The sequence below is a fragment of the Carcharodon carcharias genome, chromosome 3, assembly GCF_017639515.1.
Source record: "Carcharodon carcharias isolate sCarCar2 chromosome 3, sCarCar2.pri, whole genome shotgun sequence".
Classification (NCBI taxonomy): Eukaryota; Metazoa; Chordata; class Chondrichthyes; order Lamniformes; family Lamnidae; genus Carcharodon; species Carcharodon carcharias.
Genome location: NC_054469.1, coordinates 65,748,920 through 65,765,756, shown reverse-complemented (window position 1 = coordinate 65,765,756; position 16,837 = coordinate 65,748,920). Strand labels below are relative to the sequence as shown.

General features: G+C 43.4%; 1 protein-coding gene across 1 annotated transcript in view; it reads right to left on the bottom strand.

Annotated features, from left to right (window-relative positions):
* Window positions 1-16,837, bottom strand: part of cubn (cubilin (intrinsic factor-cobalamin receptor)) — a 457,032-nt gene that overhangs the window by 87,236 nt on the left and 352,959 nt on the right. Inside the window, 2 exon segments of the mRNA XM_041183948.1 lie at window positions 13,738-13,887; window positions 15,174-15,330. Of these exon segments, the coding sequence (XP_041039882.1) occupies window positions 13,738-13,887; window positions 15,174-15,330 (307 nt within the window).

The following is a 16,837-nucleotide window of genomic DNA, read 5'->3' as shown; positions in this document are numbered from 1 at the left end:
TGTTGAATGTCAAAACTGCAACTAGATTGTACTTAGAGAGCAGCTTCCCCTAAATTATAATTGAGTGCACAGAAAGGTTAATTTGAAATATGGCCTTTGTCTCTCTGTCCAGCTGAGCAACGCTGTGAAGCTAAAACAGTGAAATAGGATTAAAGACCAGGGGCTAAATTTGTTTTATGAGATGCCGATGTACAAACACTTTACTAAGCAGGTCTGGCTCCAGATTACTGACACTGTGAGAGGCAGGAATGACACAAAGAGAGCTTGGATCCAGTGATGAAGGAGGTTCAACAACCTCACACATTTTGGCAAGGTGAGTGCAACCTTGTCTCAGGGCTTGTGTCCTCCAGCAGGTACACACCTGAGGACTTTCAGGGACCATGCTGCTCCCTGTGTGTTCCCAGGCACCATCCAACTGGTCCAGGCACCAGAAGCCTGATAGGCTGTTCAATGGTTCTCCTACCAAGCACGTGGCTTTGGTTGTATTGCCTCCGAGCCTCTGTCTGGGGCTCCCACAGAAGGATGAGTAGTCATGTCTTCAAGGGATATTCCTTGTTCCCTAGGGTCCACCCACAGACTTTGGAGTTTGGAGTTAAGATCTGACCCAGCCAGGACTGCCAGAGAATGAAAACGTCATGGTAGCTGCGAGGGAAGTGACTGCTTGGAGGTGGTTGTTGTAGTCGCAACCCTGCTGAACGTTGTGGGACTGGAAGCCCTTCCTATTGATGAATTTGACTGGCTGCTCAGTTACATGAAGAGGAACATGTTAAAAACGAGTTAAAACATTTTTTTATATTATTCATTGATGGAAACCTCATTCTGCCAGTGGGTGAGTTTTTGCAAATAATGCAAAGATGGCCTATTTGCCCACCCAACAACCCGTAAGGTTGGATGGGCAGTGAAAATTTCCACTTAATTATCTGCTTAAGGGCCTTAATAGGCCTCTGAATTGTTGGCAGGCACGCGAGTGCGCTTTGACATCAGGATGCTCGCCCAACATCATCGCATGCTATTTCATGCTTGGGCATGTTGGGCACACGTCCACATGCCGAACTGAAAATCCTGGTCATGGTCCAGCTGCTCAGAGCTATCTGTGGGGGAAAGCCGGGTATCTCACTCTGTGAGCGCAATGTCCTTTGATCATAGGGCTCTGTGGCTCTGGTTCAGCTTAGCTCTTCCCTGCCTACCTTGGTAACCTGTGGGTTTAGCAGTTCAAACTCAGGGACAGTGATTAGACTGACTACCAGCAGATGGGGTGTTTTAATGGGACTTTGGCCTTTATCAGGGATTCCGGTTTAGTGGCTAGCTTGGGCGCTAGCATCACTGAGGTATTCCAGTTACAGTTGCTGGGTGTTTTGGGTTGGCATGGCAACAGGTAGGCAATCTACTCCTGAATTTGGGCCAGTCTTTCTGGGCCTGATGATAGGAAGACTGCCTTCTGTAAGGGGCCTCTTTGGCATCCATTCTGGATAGGGCTACAATGCTGTAGCCTGGTGGGTTCTTACAGGTCATATTAAATGCCGTGGGTAGCCCTGTCTAGTTGCCTTGTGATTTTGCATTAAGGTGGGTGGGTATGGGAGCAATCTGGTTGGAATCTCACAGTTGGTCAGTTGGGCAGTAGGGTCCATGTCTTTTGGAACACTATGACCCTCTGGTGGATGGTCAGGTCTTGATGTACCTTCCTGTGGCCTTTCAACTAAGTGAAGTATCATCCTTATTCTCTCTGGGGCCAATTTATGAAAATTCCTGGTCCCCACTTAAATTTGCCATAAAGGTGCAGGCTAAATGAATCATTGGCTTCCTAGCTGGGCCTTTGGCTTGGGAGTGAATGCTTTCCTAACTTGTTCCATGCCCCCTGGAACACTTCTGCCCTCAAGTGGAGGTGTAGCTCTGCTATACTTCCTTGTGGCTTTTCAACTGGATGAAGCATCTCACTCCCTATCTGCTCATCAGTTTGGGGTCTCCCTTGGTCTCTCCTTAGATTTGGAAAGAAGGTTTCTGCCATGCTTCAGGTGATTTCTTAATCTTTTTCTTTCCTGGTTTTGTAACTTGCCTTCTTTCAGGGTCTTCGACAATGTGGGGCATCTCCTTCACTACATCCTTCCCTGCTCTGGGATTTCTCTGGTTCCTGTTTAATTTGGGGATATTCTGTGGGCCTGTTTCCTCTTTACCAGCCTGGCTTTGACCTTGCTAAATTTGAACAGCACTCACTCAATGTTTCTGGGAGCTATGTTCATCCTTTTGAGCCTTCTGGGCCTTTGCTGCTTTTCTGCTCTCCAGCAAATTTCTGCTGGCTGACATTGGTGGAAGGCTAATGGAAGGTTATTGTTTATTACGAGAGGGATTGAACAGAAAAATAAGGATGTTATGCTTCAGTTATACAGGGCATTGGTGAGACTGCACCTCGAATATTATGCGCAGTTTTGGTCTCCTTATTTAAGGAAGGATGTAAATGTGTTGTAGGTGGTTCAAAGGAGGTTTACTAGATTGATACCTGGAATGAATGGGTTGTCTAAAGAGGAAAGATTCGACAGGTTGGGCTTGTTTCCATTGGAGTTTAGAAGAGTGAGGGGTGGTTTGATTGAAGTATACAAGATCCTGAATAGCCTTGACAAGGTGGACGTGCAAAGGATGTTTCCTCTTGTGGGTGAGTCCAGAACTAGGGGGCACTGTTTTAAAATTAGGGGTCACCCTGTTAGGGCAGAGATAAGGAGAAATTTTTTTCTCTCAGAGGGCTGTGAAACTTTGGAATTCTCTGCCACAGAAGGTGGTGGAGGCAGGATCACTGAATATTTTTAAGGCAGGGCTAGATAGATTCTTGTTAGGCAAGGAATCAAAGGCTATCGGGGTTAGATGGGAATGTGGAAATTGAAATGCAAGGAGATCAGCCATGATCTTATTGAATAGCGGAGCAGGGCCGAGGGGCCGAATGGTCTACTTCTGTCCTTATGTTCTTTCCTTTCACTGGCTAATACCTGGCTGCCAGCCAAATCGTTTCCAAGGAGGAAATTGATTCCTGCTACTGGTAGTTCAGGGACAATTCCTATTGTGACAGGGCCCAAAACAGGGTCACACTCTAGGTGGACCCTATGGAGGGGTGCAAACACAGATCCTCCTGCCGCTCCACTAGTCAGGGCTTTAGCCTTCAGGAAGAACTTAGGGGGTAGGAATAGGTTTACCTCCAGCATTAGGGACCGAAAGGCCCCTGTGTCCCAGAGCAATACAACAGACTTGCTCGCATTTTGGGACAGGTAGGGGGCCACTGTTCCTGAAAGGATCAAACTTCGGGAGCTCTCTGGGAGTTTGTCCGGCTCCAACACACATACTGCCATGCCGTCCAAAGGGCAAGTTTCTGTAGCGAGAATCTCTGCCTGCTCTGCTGCTCTACCCAACTAAATGTATGGAGCCTTATTAGACATACAAGCTTCCCTTGCAATCTCCAGCACTCAGGCCTGGAATGGCCGATTTTATTGCAATGGGAACACACTGATCTCTGGGGGTTTTCCTTTTGGGCTGCAGGGGGGCGCTCGCACCCTCGGTTGTAAACATAATTGCTGCAGTAGCGGAACTGCTGGTCCAATCTTCCAGGTGATGGCCAACTAAGAACCTGCCACCAGGATCGCAATCCAATTAGGGATGGTGGTTGGGTTAAGGAGGTCAGAGGGAAAATCAGTGCCTGTGTTTGAAAGGACGGCCAGCAGCCTGCACTATGGCTGTTGTGAGGGTGCCACTAAGGTGATTGGCACAAAAACAGAGTGGAACAAAATTGATGTAAGATAAGGCTGAAGGAACTGACAACCATTTTTTCACCCACAGCACTATCAGTCTACAACAGTCTACAGGAGCTAGCCAGGCAATGGTAAGCCTCTGCCTGTGGAAGACCCCATGCTTGAAGCTTTTCCCATTTAACATACATGGAACGTTCATGTCGCTCAGATCTGCTGTGCCCTTCTGTGAGTTGAGGAGCTGCAGGCACTGAGTGAATCCTGTGCCGCCCCAGTAAGATTTAATTTTCCTAAAAAAATGGCTGATAATTGAATCATTAAATATTTTAATTGGTTTCCTAATGCTGCCGGGCAGATTTTCAGCACAGCACATAAGCCACCTCTGGTGAAAACAGGATGAGGCGGGACCACATTGGCATACCTCTTTGACGGTATTTCTATGAACTTTGCCACACCACCACCATTTCTAAATCACCCTTCCAAGGGCCTGGGAAACTCCCTCCAAAGACTAACAAGGGGATTGGATGATAGGGGCCTCTCAGTCCCTAATATTGGAGGGAAACCTATTCCTATCCCCTGAGGCAGAAGATCAACCATGATTTTAGCGAATGGTCGAACAGGTTCAGAGGAGCCATATGGTCTATTCCTGTTCATAGTTTTTATGCTCTTATTTTCCCCAGAAAGAAAGGTCTTTGCTATACTTCCTTGGAACATTGCAAAAGCAGTTCCTAGATAATGTGACCACTGAAGTGGTTAGAGGTGTTGGTCAACAAGCCGCAATTCAAGCCAAGAATAGTCTCTGAGTTGAATTCACTACTGGTTTGGCTACAGACTTCTGGAATCCTGATTATGATGCAAAATATTGCACTTTAAGTCTTTTGTGGGGGCCAGGCCAAGTATCAGGCTTTACTTCCTTTTCTACAAGTATTTGAAACAATGAAATGACTGTCCTTTCTATGTTGTTGCAATACAATATTAAATTTTATGGCCATTGTTCAATTGACTAGCTGACAATGTAATCTATTTTGCAGTGCTTCAGATGGGCTCTTTATGCTCCTGAGTTAGAATCCTGGATAACAAACTCTGAGTCTATAATGTGAATCTGGCCAAGTCTCAGTTAGGTTCTTTATCTTCTTTGCTGTGACATCAGTATGCATACAAAGTAAGCCTTCAGAAGTCTCTTTATAATTTTATCATCTGCTGAGCCATCTTTACTGGGGTGGATGATGAGGTAATTTGGTTTGGCTACAGACTTCTGGAATCCTGATTATGATGCAAAATATTGCACTTTAAGTCTTTTGTGGGGGCCAGGCCAAGTATCAGGCTTTACTTCCTTTTCTACAAGTATTTGAAACAATGAAATGACTGTCCTTTCTATGTTGTTGCAATACAATATTAAATTTTATGGCCATTGTTCAATTGACTAGCTGACTGTAGACTCCAGCTGTCCAGCCAACTGCATCCACAGGCTGCTCAATAATCCTGGCAAGAGGCTCAGTCCCTTAAAGGGCCCAACCTCTTTAGCGTTTGGCTGACAGGCAGGAATAAGTGCTCAGGTTTGTCCATTGGCTCTGGGCCAGTATATCCAAGGTGAGTGGGATCTGATCCCCAGGAGATGGGAGAGCAGTAACACTGGCACAGGCTGGATTTGTGGAACACAGAAATGCATGCCAGCTCTCCTTAGTACCACGAAAATAAACACCTGTGAATTCCTCTTTGGCTGAACTGGCACTTGATACTGAGTAGAGCATGAATTGGACACGCCCTCTCCAGTATTGTTGTAAAATGGTCAATGGGGCCCTATTTACAACATAAACCTTCAACTTGCATATTATGTGGTTGCTCAAGCAATCTGCCAATAGGACAGGGGAAAGATTAGGGTCACCACAGCAATAGTGGGAATGGGTGGTAAACCATTCCCCATCATTATCAGTATTCTACTAAAACATCTCTGCCAGGTGTAAGGCTTTTAAATTTCCTCAATTCTGAAGGCACATGCTCCTGCCATGGCACCTTTCCTGCTGAGAATGTAGACCAGAAAATTAAGGGAGCGCTCTCCATTTCTTTTTAATCCATCAAAACTATAGACTAGTATATCACGGGAACTGTGCCTGTGACATCCTGATATGCACTTTAGCAGACAAGGATTTTCTAAAATTGGCCTTGTGTGTTAAAATGTAAAGTTCACTTAAAGGTAAAGGTCTCATAAAAATTGATATGAGCCTCTGATTTCTATAGGATACTATTCCGTTAAGCGCATGATGTGCTAATTGTTGTGAGATTTGTAGGGAACTGGGATATATATTTAATTTATTTGGGGTAGATGTTTGTCTCAGGCACTGGTTGAAAACTGGCTATATCGGATTGGCTGTCTGTTATACACAGCACCCAATATTGCTGTCAATGGAATTAAATATTAGGCAGTGGTGTAATGTGCCACAAATCCAATATCACTCCTTTGCTACACCACCTGAGACAAATTTTGATCAAATTTTTACATAACATTTTAGCTAGGTCAAGATTGGCAGTTTATATTAGTGTCTGTTAACTGCTTTCTGGAATTTTTCAAGTCAGCCAGCCCAATAAAGGGGACAACGCTTTATTATTTTTCCACATTTATTTGAAGGGAAGTGAATTTGAGATTGTGTGTTTTCTTGTTGTTTGTAAAATGAAGCAATTTGAACCAGCTCCTGTCTCAATGAAGTGTTTCTGCTTACTGATAGATGCATGAGGGAACATACAAAGGTCAGATAATCCATCATGCAGTCTCCCGCAGGATATCGAAAATGTACAGGAGGCTTGGGAGATTGTAGGGCTGGAGGAGGTTACAAAGCTAAGGAAGGGTGAGACCCAGGGAGAGAGTTGAACACGAGATTGCAAATTTTACATTTGAGGTTATGCTAGACCAGGAGCCAATGTAGATCAACAAGTATAGTTAAATAAGTCTAATGTTATGGAAGATTTTAAATGGACTGTTATCATCACATCACATTTGTGATCTGGTTAAAGTGGTGAATCACATGACTCAACACTGTCTGAGATACTCAAAGTACTCAAAAGAAACAAAACTCTTGTATGTTCTCATACATCAGATTTTGCTCAATGGTACATCTAAACGTTAATAACTTTTATTAATTGTACCTAGTACTTTCAGGAAGAAAATGCCTTTCATTTCCAACTCCTTTATAAGCAAAATTTTGTGAATCCTCGTCTTCTAAGATTGAAAACAATAATATCCAATTTCTGAAATCTTGTTTAAATCTATTACCATAAGATAAAAAATAACTGAACATTCTAGCCAACTGTGGATGAAAGAGTTTGAATGGAATATCAGTGCATAAAAATGAATCAGAATTTTCTTTAACAATAACGAATTTTGTGAATTGTTCATATCCACCTTAAAATGCAATCATGTTAGAAATCGGCCCACTTTTATCAAAGAAATGAAATTTATCAGCCACCTCACCGAGCTCAGTTCTTTTTTGTCATAATACATTCTTGCTAAGTTTCACCCAAATTAAAATGAGACAAATCTTCTAATCTCCAGATCTTTGGAGACTAGATGTATGAATGAAGATGCACAAAGGACACTGTGGAAGTACTGACATGTGGACCTACATGGACAGGATGTTAGGCTAGGGTCCAATCTGGTTAACATTTCCTGGTTAACTATCCAGATAAGTAACACAGAACTGTCTGAAATCTACGACTTTAGCTCAGAGTCAGAGACATTCACAGAGGGTCCCAGGGAGCAGGAAAATTTCCAGGGAAGTGCCGCGTTACTTATCTGGATAGTCACCCAGGAAACGTTAAACAGATTAAAACCTAGTCTAACATCTGGGTAACTACACAGCTGACCCCCCAATCACCCCTGATCCACCCAGCCTCCCAGCCATCTGACTACCCCGACCACATGACTACCATCCCATCCAACTATCCTCTTGTTTACTCGGCTACCCACGCAACCACCTGACCAACCTCTTAACTCAACCCGACTACCCTCCCAACCCGACCCAACTAACACCTTGACCCAGCTAACCCCCTGATCAGACTACCCACTCACCCAGCTACCCACTTATTCACCTACCCACTTAATTCACTTATACCCACCCTCCCCACTTACCTACTTATCCACCTGTGTCTGGATTCTACTGCTTTTCTGGCAGGAGGAATACAAGAATTGCAGACTTTACTGGTAATATATTCATTTTAAAAATCCAAATCAACAAACAGGTAAGGCTTGAATTTAATACCTCACTCAAAAGATGGTATCTCTGATAATGTATTGCTTACCAAATTACCCCCACCTGCCTCACACATTCACCCACCTACCCACTTTCCCACCACAGCCACTTACCACCTCACCCATTAATTCACATACCCACTTCACCCCCATCCCCCCTAACCCACCTTACCCACTTACCTCCCTATCATCTACCCACCTCACCCATCTGCCCATTCACTCACTCACCCGCTTTTTTGGCAGCTAATTCCATAGAAAGGAACTTCAGGATGGTAAAAAAGGAGCTTCAGGATGGTATGACTCCAGGATGGTATGTTGCCTCTCTAGTGCTAGGGTCAAGGATGTCTCAGATCGACTACAGCACATTGTGAAGAGGGAGGGTGAACAGCCAGTGGTCATGGTACACATTGGTACAAATGACATAGGTGAAAAAAGGGATGAGGTCCTAAAAGCAGAATATAGGGAGTTAGAAAGTAAGTTGAAAAGTAGGACCTCAAAGGTAGTGATCTCAGAATTACCACCAGTGCCATGTGCTATTCAGAGTAGAAATAGCAGGATATAATGGATGAATACGTGGCTGAAGAGATGGTGTGAGGGGGAGGGTTTCAGATTCCTGGGATATTGGGACTGGTTCTGGGGGAGGTGGGAACAGTACAAACTGGACGGGTTACACCTGGGCAGGACCGGGACTGATGTCTAGGGGGAATATTTGCTAGAGTGGTTGCGGAGGGTTTAAACTAAAATGGCAAGGGGATGGGAACCTATGCAAGGAGTCAGAGGAGGGGGAATCAAGGACAAGAACAAAAGACAGAAAGGGGAATAAGAAAAGTGATAGGCAGAGAACTCAAGGACAAGAATCAAACAGGGCCTCAGTGAAAAATAGTGGGAACGGGACAAGTAATGTTAAAAAGACAAGCCTTAAGGCTTTGTGCCTCAACGTGAGGAGCATTCGCAATAAAGTGGATGAATTAACCATGCAAATAGATGTAACAGGTATGATATAGTCGGGATTACGGAGACATGGCTGCAGGGTGACCAGGGATGGGAACTGAATATCCAGGGGTATACAGAATTTAGGAAGGACAGACAAAAAGGAAAAGGCGGTGGAGCTGCATTGCTGGTTAAAGAGGAAATTAACGCATTAGTGAGGAAAAATATTAGCTCCAACGATGTAGAATCTGTGTAGGTAGAGCGGAGAAACACTAAGGGGCAAAAAACGTTAGTGGGTGTTGTGTATAGACCCCCAAACTGTAGGGGTGATGTTGGGAATGGCATTAAACAGGAAATTAGAGATGCATGCAATAAAGGAACATCTGTAATTATGGGTGTCTTTACTCTGCAGGTAGATTGAGCAAATCAAATTAGTAACAATACAGTAGAGGAGGAATTCCTGGAGTGTATACGGGATGGTTTTTTTGGACCAATACGTTGAGGAACCAACTAGAGAACAGGTCATCCTAGACTGGGTATTGTGTAATGAGAAAGGAAGAATTGACAATCTAGTTGTGCGAGGCCCTTTGGGGATGTGCGACTGTAATATGATAGAATTCTTCATCAAGATGGAGAGTGACGTGGTTGACTCTGAGACTAGGGTCCTGAATCTTAATAAAGGAAATTACGATGGAATGAGGAGCAAGTTGGGTATGATGGATTGAGAAACGTTACTTAAAGGGATGCCGGTAGATAGGCAATGGCAAATGCTCAAAGAGCGCATGGGTGAACTGTGACAATTGTTTATTCCTGTCTGGCGTAAAGGTAAAATAGGAAAGGTGGCCAAACCATGGCCTACAAGGGAAATTAGAGATAGTATTAGATCCAAAGAGGAGGCATACAAATTGGCCAGAAAAAACAACAGACCTGAGAGTTGGGAGCACTAGAATTCAGCAAAGGAGAACCAATGGATTGATTAAGAAGGGGAAAAATAGAATATGAGAGTAAGCTTGCAGGAAACATAAAAACTGACTGTAAAAGTTTCTATAGATATGTGAAGAGAAAAAGATTGGTGAAGACAAATGTAGGTCCCTTACAGTCAGAAACAGGGGAATTTAAAATGGGGAACAAAAAAATGGCTGACCAACTAAATACATACTTTGGTTCTGTCTTCACAAAGGAGGACATAAATAACATACCAGAAATGTTAGGGAACACAGAGTTTAGTGAAAAGGGAGGAACTGAAAGAAATCAGTATTAGTAGGGAAATGGTGTTGGAGAAATTGATGGGATTGAAGGCCGATAAATTCCCAGGGCCTGATAATCTACATCCCAGAGTACTGAAGGAAGTGGCCCTAGAAATAGTGATGCATTGATGGTCATCTTTCGAGGTTCTATAGACTCTGGAACAGTTCCTATGGATTGGAGGGTAGCTAATGTAACCCCCCTATTTAAAAGTGGATGTAGAGAGAAAACAGAGAATTATAGACCAGTCAGCCTGACGTCAGTAGTGGGGAAAATTCTAGAGTTCTTTATAAAAGATTTAATAGCTGAGCACTTGGAAAACAGTGGCAGAATTGGACGGAGTCAGCATAGATTTATGAAAGGGGAATCATGCTTGACAAATCTACTGGAATTTTTCGAGAACGTAGCTCGTAGAGTTGATGAGGGGGAGCCAGTGGATGTGGTTTATTTGGACTTTCAGAAGGCTTTCGACAAAGTTCCATATAAGAGATTAGCGTGTAAAATTAAAGCACATGGGATTGGGGATAGTATATTGAGATGGATAGAAAACTGGTTGGCAGACTCTTGGGGTGAAAGGGATTAAAGGATATGGGGAGAAAGTGGGAGCAGGCTATTGAGTTGGATGATCAGCCATGATCATGATGAATGGCGGAGCAGTTTTGAATGGCCTACTCCTGTTCCTAGTTTCTATGTTTCTTTTTATTCATTGGATGTGGATGTGGACATCACTGCTTATGCCAGCATTTATTGCCGATCCCTAATTGTCCTTGTTCAGAGGGCATTTAAAAGTCAACCACATAGCAGTGAGTCTGGAGTCACATGTAGGCCAGACCAGGTAAGGATGGCAGATTTCCTTCCTTCAAGGACATTAGTGAATCAGATGGGTTTTAACAACAATTGACAATGGTTTCATGGTCATCATTAGACTTTGATTTCCAGGTTTCTTTTTATTGAATTCAAATTCCACCATTTGCTGTGCTGGATCCTCAGAGCATACCTGGGTCTCTGGATTACTAGTCCAGCAGCAATACCATTATGCCATTACTTGCCTCTCGACAGGACACAGCTGAGTTTGTTAACAAGCCAATTGACCCTGATAATAGGCTACCTATGCCATAATACGGTTGGTGTGGGCAGTCGGGTGGGAGTACGCAGGCAGCTCTTTTAAAAAGCTTTTTCAAAGGGCGGTTAGTGGGCGTACTATCTTCGGGGGTGCCCTTTGCGCATCTGGGGGCAGTGCCCCCCCCCTACAATAGTACACCTTTTGTTTCTACTTGGCTGGTCTCTAAAGCCCACCATTCCCAGGCCCTCGCCCCACTCCCTAAACTGCCCAAACCCTCCCCACCCAAGACCCTGGACTTACCTTGCTCTGGGATCTATGGGGCCTTCTTCTTGGGTCTGCCTGGGTTCGAGCAACACACACTAGTGGGTTCTTGGTGCTGCCAGGACTGATGGAGCTGCCAGCCAATCGGATTGGCCAGCAGCTCCCAAAGGTGGATCTTGTTCTCCAGTGAGGGCCGGAAGTCCCACACTGCCCTAATTTAGCCCACATGCAGTGCAATATGGCTGCATGGTAGGCTGGACTTTGCTTCCGTGGTGGGGATGACCCCCTGCTGCTTCCCCCAACAATTAAAAGGCCTTTTAAGGCCATTAAAAAGGTAATTAATGTCAAATGTACGCAGCCCATCGAATCAAATGGTTCACGGACAAGCGAAAACTTCAAGTGGCCTTTGCACGTTTTAGGAAACCTCATCCACGGGCAGGATGAGGTTTCCTAAAGCAAATAAAAACAAGATGAAAATTTCACACTTGAATTAAAAACATGTTCCTGCTTATGTGACAGAGTCACATCAGGGGACATGTTTTATGACTTTTTTATTTTGTGCATTAAGTTTTTTCAAAGAGCAGCTCCGTGCCTCGGGAAGATTGAAGCGCTCTTTCGCACGCATGCGCGAAGTTCGCACTAGGCCCGCTCGGCCTCCTCTCCCCGCCCATGCAGGCAGCGCTTAGCGCTGCTGCTCACGTTCCATACTGGGTGGGCCTTAATTGGCCCCTGCCTGTGTAAAATTGCAGTGCGGTGCTGATCACGGATGGCGGTCAGCTTTCTGGCCGCCACCGCCCGCCCCCACCAAGCACTCCTGCCAAGGGCAAAATCCTACCCCAACACTGCACGGGCAGGCAAGACCATAAAATGTACCCTCTCATTTATCATGAGCAATGTCACATAATATATTAATCCCATGTCCTTCCTGAGTTGTAATTAATTACACTTACTTCTGTCTTACTTTGTTCAAATACATAGGGCAGAATTTTCTGCCTGTCGGGCGGGAGGGCCCGACCCAATCCCTGCCGGAGAAGCGGGCCCCACCGCCATTTACATAACATTACGGGCCCAGCGTGATGTCCGGCACGAAGTGCTATGTGCTTCCAGTGTGGACGGGGGGGGGAGGCGGAATTCCCCAAAAGCGAAAATGTACTTCACCCATGTGCATGAAAGAGCGCACATTTCCCTGAGGCTAAGTGCTGCCTCAGGGAGATCGCTTACACTTTTAAAAATATGAAAAATAGAAAAAAAAAATTCCCTAACATGTCCCCCTCAAGTGACAATGTCACATGAGATGGGACATGTTCATAATTTACATTATAAGTTTATTAAACTTTTTAAAACCCTGCATGAAACCTCATCCTGCCGGTGGATGAGGTTTGATGTTTTTTCTATTGCCCGCCAGGGCTCCTGGCCAACCTGCCAACCTTAAGGTTGGACGGGCAGGTCCTTTAATTGTATAATTGATCCTGTCAATGGCCTCAATTGGCCATTGACAGATTGGTGGGCCCACAGCTGATTTTGCTGTGGGCCCACCTTCCTGAAATTTTAAATGGGCTGGGATGGTGTCAGGGGTTCTGCCTGATGTCATCCCGCATCATTTTTGTTGGCGAGTGGGCCCCATCCCCAGCTTGCCGATGGCAAAATTCTGCCCATAATCTCCAGCTCACCATGAGCAATATATGGGAAACCTGCTAATGTTACAAATAAAGATTACTTTTCATAAAATTACAAAACTTGGATCAAATATAAATTTTGGCCTACAGCCAAAGACTGCAACAATATGCTATCAGCTTGAGAAACACAGGGGTGGCGAAAAGTGCTTTCTGCCCAGATTCTGATTTTGTCTATGATTGCACTGTTGAAATCTTTTGCAACAAAAGTTTGCCTTTTGTAATCCACAAGCTGCAATCACCACTAATGTCATTAAAGCCTTGGGCCAGTTTCATGCAATAAATGGGAAATTATTTTACCCTTTGGGCAGAATAAAGGGGTTGACCCAGGCATCATTGGATGGTGAACATCAGAGTGCTTGCAGAGGAATTTCAGTGGATGTGTGACGATAGCACAGGATAGACAAGTGTGACAGGTGATCTCCTAATATGAGTAGCTACAAGCAGCAGCAGCAGGATAAAGCCTGTAACTGATGTCAATTATTATGCAATGGAAAAAACTGATTCTTTACATGATGATGACTCTCTCATTAATTACCCTTTCAGTTTCTGTCCAAGAGCATAATGATAATATCACCAAATAATTTTGAATTGTACCTTCTATATCGAATGTCTCAAATTGTAAGATTACGAACAGCTGACTGGAAGTATTGATGAGGTATTCACAGTTCAAGTTTGAGTCATAATTGTGAGGGTAGTTGGGTGACATAATGCGACCAGCAGAAGCAGTGAAATTGGCTCCACATCCTAAAAAAATTTAAAGCAGAAATGCTGTCATATAATCCAGCTTCATATACTGACTTCAGTACCTCCATAAAATTCAGTTTATATGTTGCAATTGTTAAAAGAGAAATATGCCCCATTATTTCACTTTCAGCTGAATCTTTGCATGGGCATACATTGCTCAGTTTTCTTGATAGCCCTGGGTGGCACATCACCCTGCAGATGTCACACTGTGAGGGGGAGGGATGAGAGCTACCAGATCCCTTGCCTCTGGCAATGCTGCTCAGAGCAATCCTACATGTGGTAATTGAGAATAGCCTGATGGCTCTCTCTCTCCAACATTCCCTCCTCTGTGTAAAGGTGCGTGACCACAACTCACAATTGCCCCCAACACAGAGTAATTTTGAGAGGTCAGTTATGAGGATAGATTGTGTAAAGGGTTAACTCTAACTCTGCCCTAACAATAACTACTGAGCATGTGCATAAGGAGCTACATACACAGAAAGGAATTAGGAGAATCTGAGAGATGATAATAATTCTGTTCTAGTGCTTTGTATCCTGGACATAGTTGAGTATGTAAATAAAGGTTACTTTGAAAAAGGATCTTTGCCTCCAGCCAGATCTCTTGCCAAGAGTAAGACGCCCAACATCTTCCAAGACCACCCAATGATAATAGAGATTGTAGAAACTGGGGCTGTTGTCTGCAGAAAAGGGAAGGTTGAGAGGAGATTTTATAGAAATGTTCAAAATCATGAGGGGTCTGGACAAAGTAGATAGGGAGAAACTTTCCACTGACAGAAGAATTGAGAATCGGGGGACATTATTTTAAGGTGAGTGGCAAAGAACCAAAAGCAACATGAAGAAAATCTTTTTTACACAGCGTGTGGTGAGGATCTGGAATTCTCTGCCTGAGGGTATGGTGGAGGCAGATACAATCATGATTTTCAAAAGGGAATTGGATAATTATCTACAGAGGAAAAAAACAGCAGGGCTACAGGGAAAAGGCAGAGAAGTGGGCCTAGTTGAGTAGTTCATACAGAAAGCCAACACGATGGGCCAAATGGCCTCTTTCTGTGCAGTAACCATCCTATGATATTAAAACAGGTACTCCTGCACACGGTGAAACTCAAAGAATTACAGTTACATTTGTTAAGATCTTGGTTCTATTTGAAAAGACGAACTAATAATGCCCAAAACACTTGGTATGTTTGGTGGTGTTCTGGAAGTAACTGAAAATTACCTTCAATGCTAAAATCTATACCAAATACATTTTTCATAAATATTTTCCAGTTTTAAAAATAAAGGCATACGGTTGGTGAAAGATGCTGAGAAACCACTTCCAGCGCTGCTTGTAGACTGGAACCGGACGGTCACAACGTTAGCTGGTGCAATGACAGGCCCGGGAGCAACATTTCCACAGAGAGTAGCCAACAGGGTTTCATCAGTTTCAGCAGTTCCTCCCCAGACCTGTCGAAGTAAAGGATAGATAATCATGTAAATCTTTCAGTTTGAATAATGTTTTACTAATTTTAGTTAAGCCCTGCCAAGTAGAGACAAAAGTCCCTGAATACGGGGGCACTTGGGTCCGATGGAAGTGGCAATGTGATTTCCCTATCGCAGCTGGCCCATTCCCCATGGTGGGGCTAACGACTTTGCCATTTAAAAGGGGTCTTTGTTATAAGAGGAACCCTGAGAATGATCTTCTGAAGGTAAATCCAAGTGAAGAAATAAGGTGCCATCTGTGTCAATAATAAGAGAAAAGAAGAAACTAAACATTTTCTTTCAGAAAATAAAGTAGTATGGAGTGAGAGAAAACATTTTGGTCTTTTAAGCTAACCTTGTCCATAGGAAATATGTTATTTACTCTGTCATGGATTCTACTGAAGCGACTCCGTATCCTGAGAGAGATATCCACAGTTGAACCTCCAAGAGGTAAAATGCTGAAATTTCTCCCTGAATGCTAAGGCTAAGAAAATCAAAACAACAGAATTTTAACTGAATCCTAAAACCCACATACCACCGCTGATCATTTTCCTTTCCACGCAGTATTTAACCAACAACAATAATAACTTGCATTTATATTGCACCTTTAAACATTCCAAGGTGCTTATTCTAATAAACAATTGTGTCCATCCTTATAATTTTCAATCTAACCCTTTAACAGATATTTATTCACTTCTTTTTTAAAGGAGTTGTATTTTTTTCCAGTTTGGTCTCACTGCGGACATTTTTTGGCACATAACAGAAAAAGCCTGTTTTCGTAGGCAGACCTTCGCTCCCTAAAAATCATGGCATGACCCGTTCACATCGTAATCTGGAATAGCTTGGCATGAAAAACAATGAACTAGTTAGCATGACCAAATCATAAACAGGAATTCCAGCATGTCTCATGACAAGTTAGAATATGGATGTCAGCCATGTTAAACATTTTTGTAACAAGTTAAACAACCAAACAGGTTTATTCATAACCACAGTCATTTACACAAGTGAGCAGTAAAAGTGAAGTATTAAAATGAGTTCCTAAACCTGGAACAAACTCACAAAGGGTTAAAAACAAAACTTCCTTCCAGAGCTTGAGATTAAAATTTAGTCCTCAACAAATTGGACAGATATAATCTTGCCATGAACTACATAGTTTTAGCAGTACAGTGGGATTCTGTTCCCATGGCCAGACATAACTGAAGTGCTGATCCATGAAATGAGCTTGTTTTTTTTATATTGATGAAACACTGTGAAAACAGACCTAGCTTCGTAGACCAGGCTATATGACAGAGGTAATCTACTTGGACAATATTCAATCTTCACAATTTATAAAAAATTGGCCTGACAGTGCCAGTCTCTGTTGTTTTGTGAACAGTGCCTGCATTTATGACATTGCACTTACACCTGGTAAAAAAGGCCACTAACTCAATTTAACCCACAAGAACAGTCTTCTTGATTGATTTACAGTGACTGATTGCAATCAAAATATCTG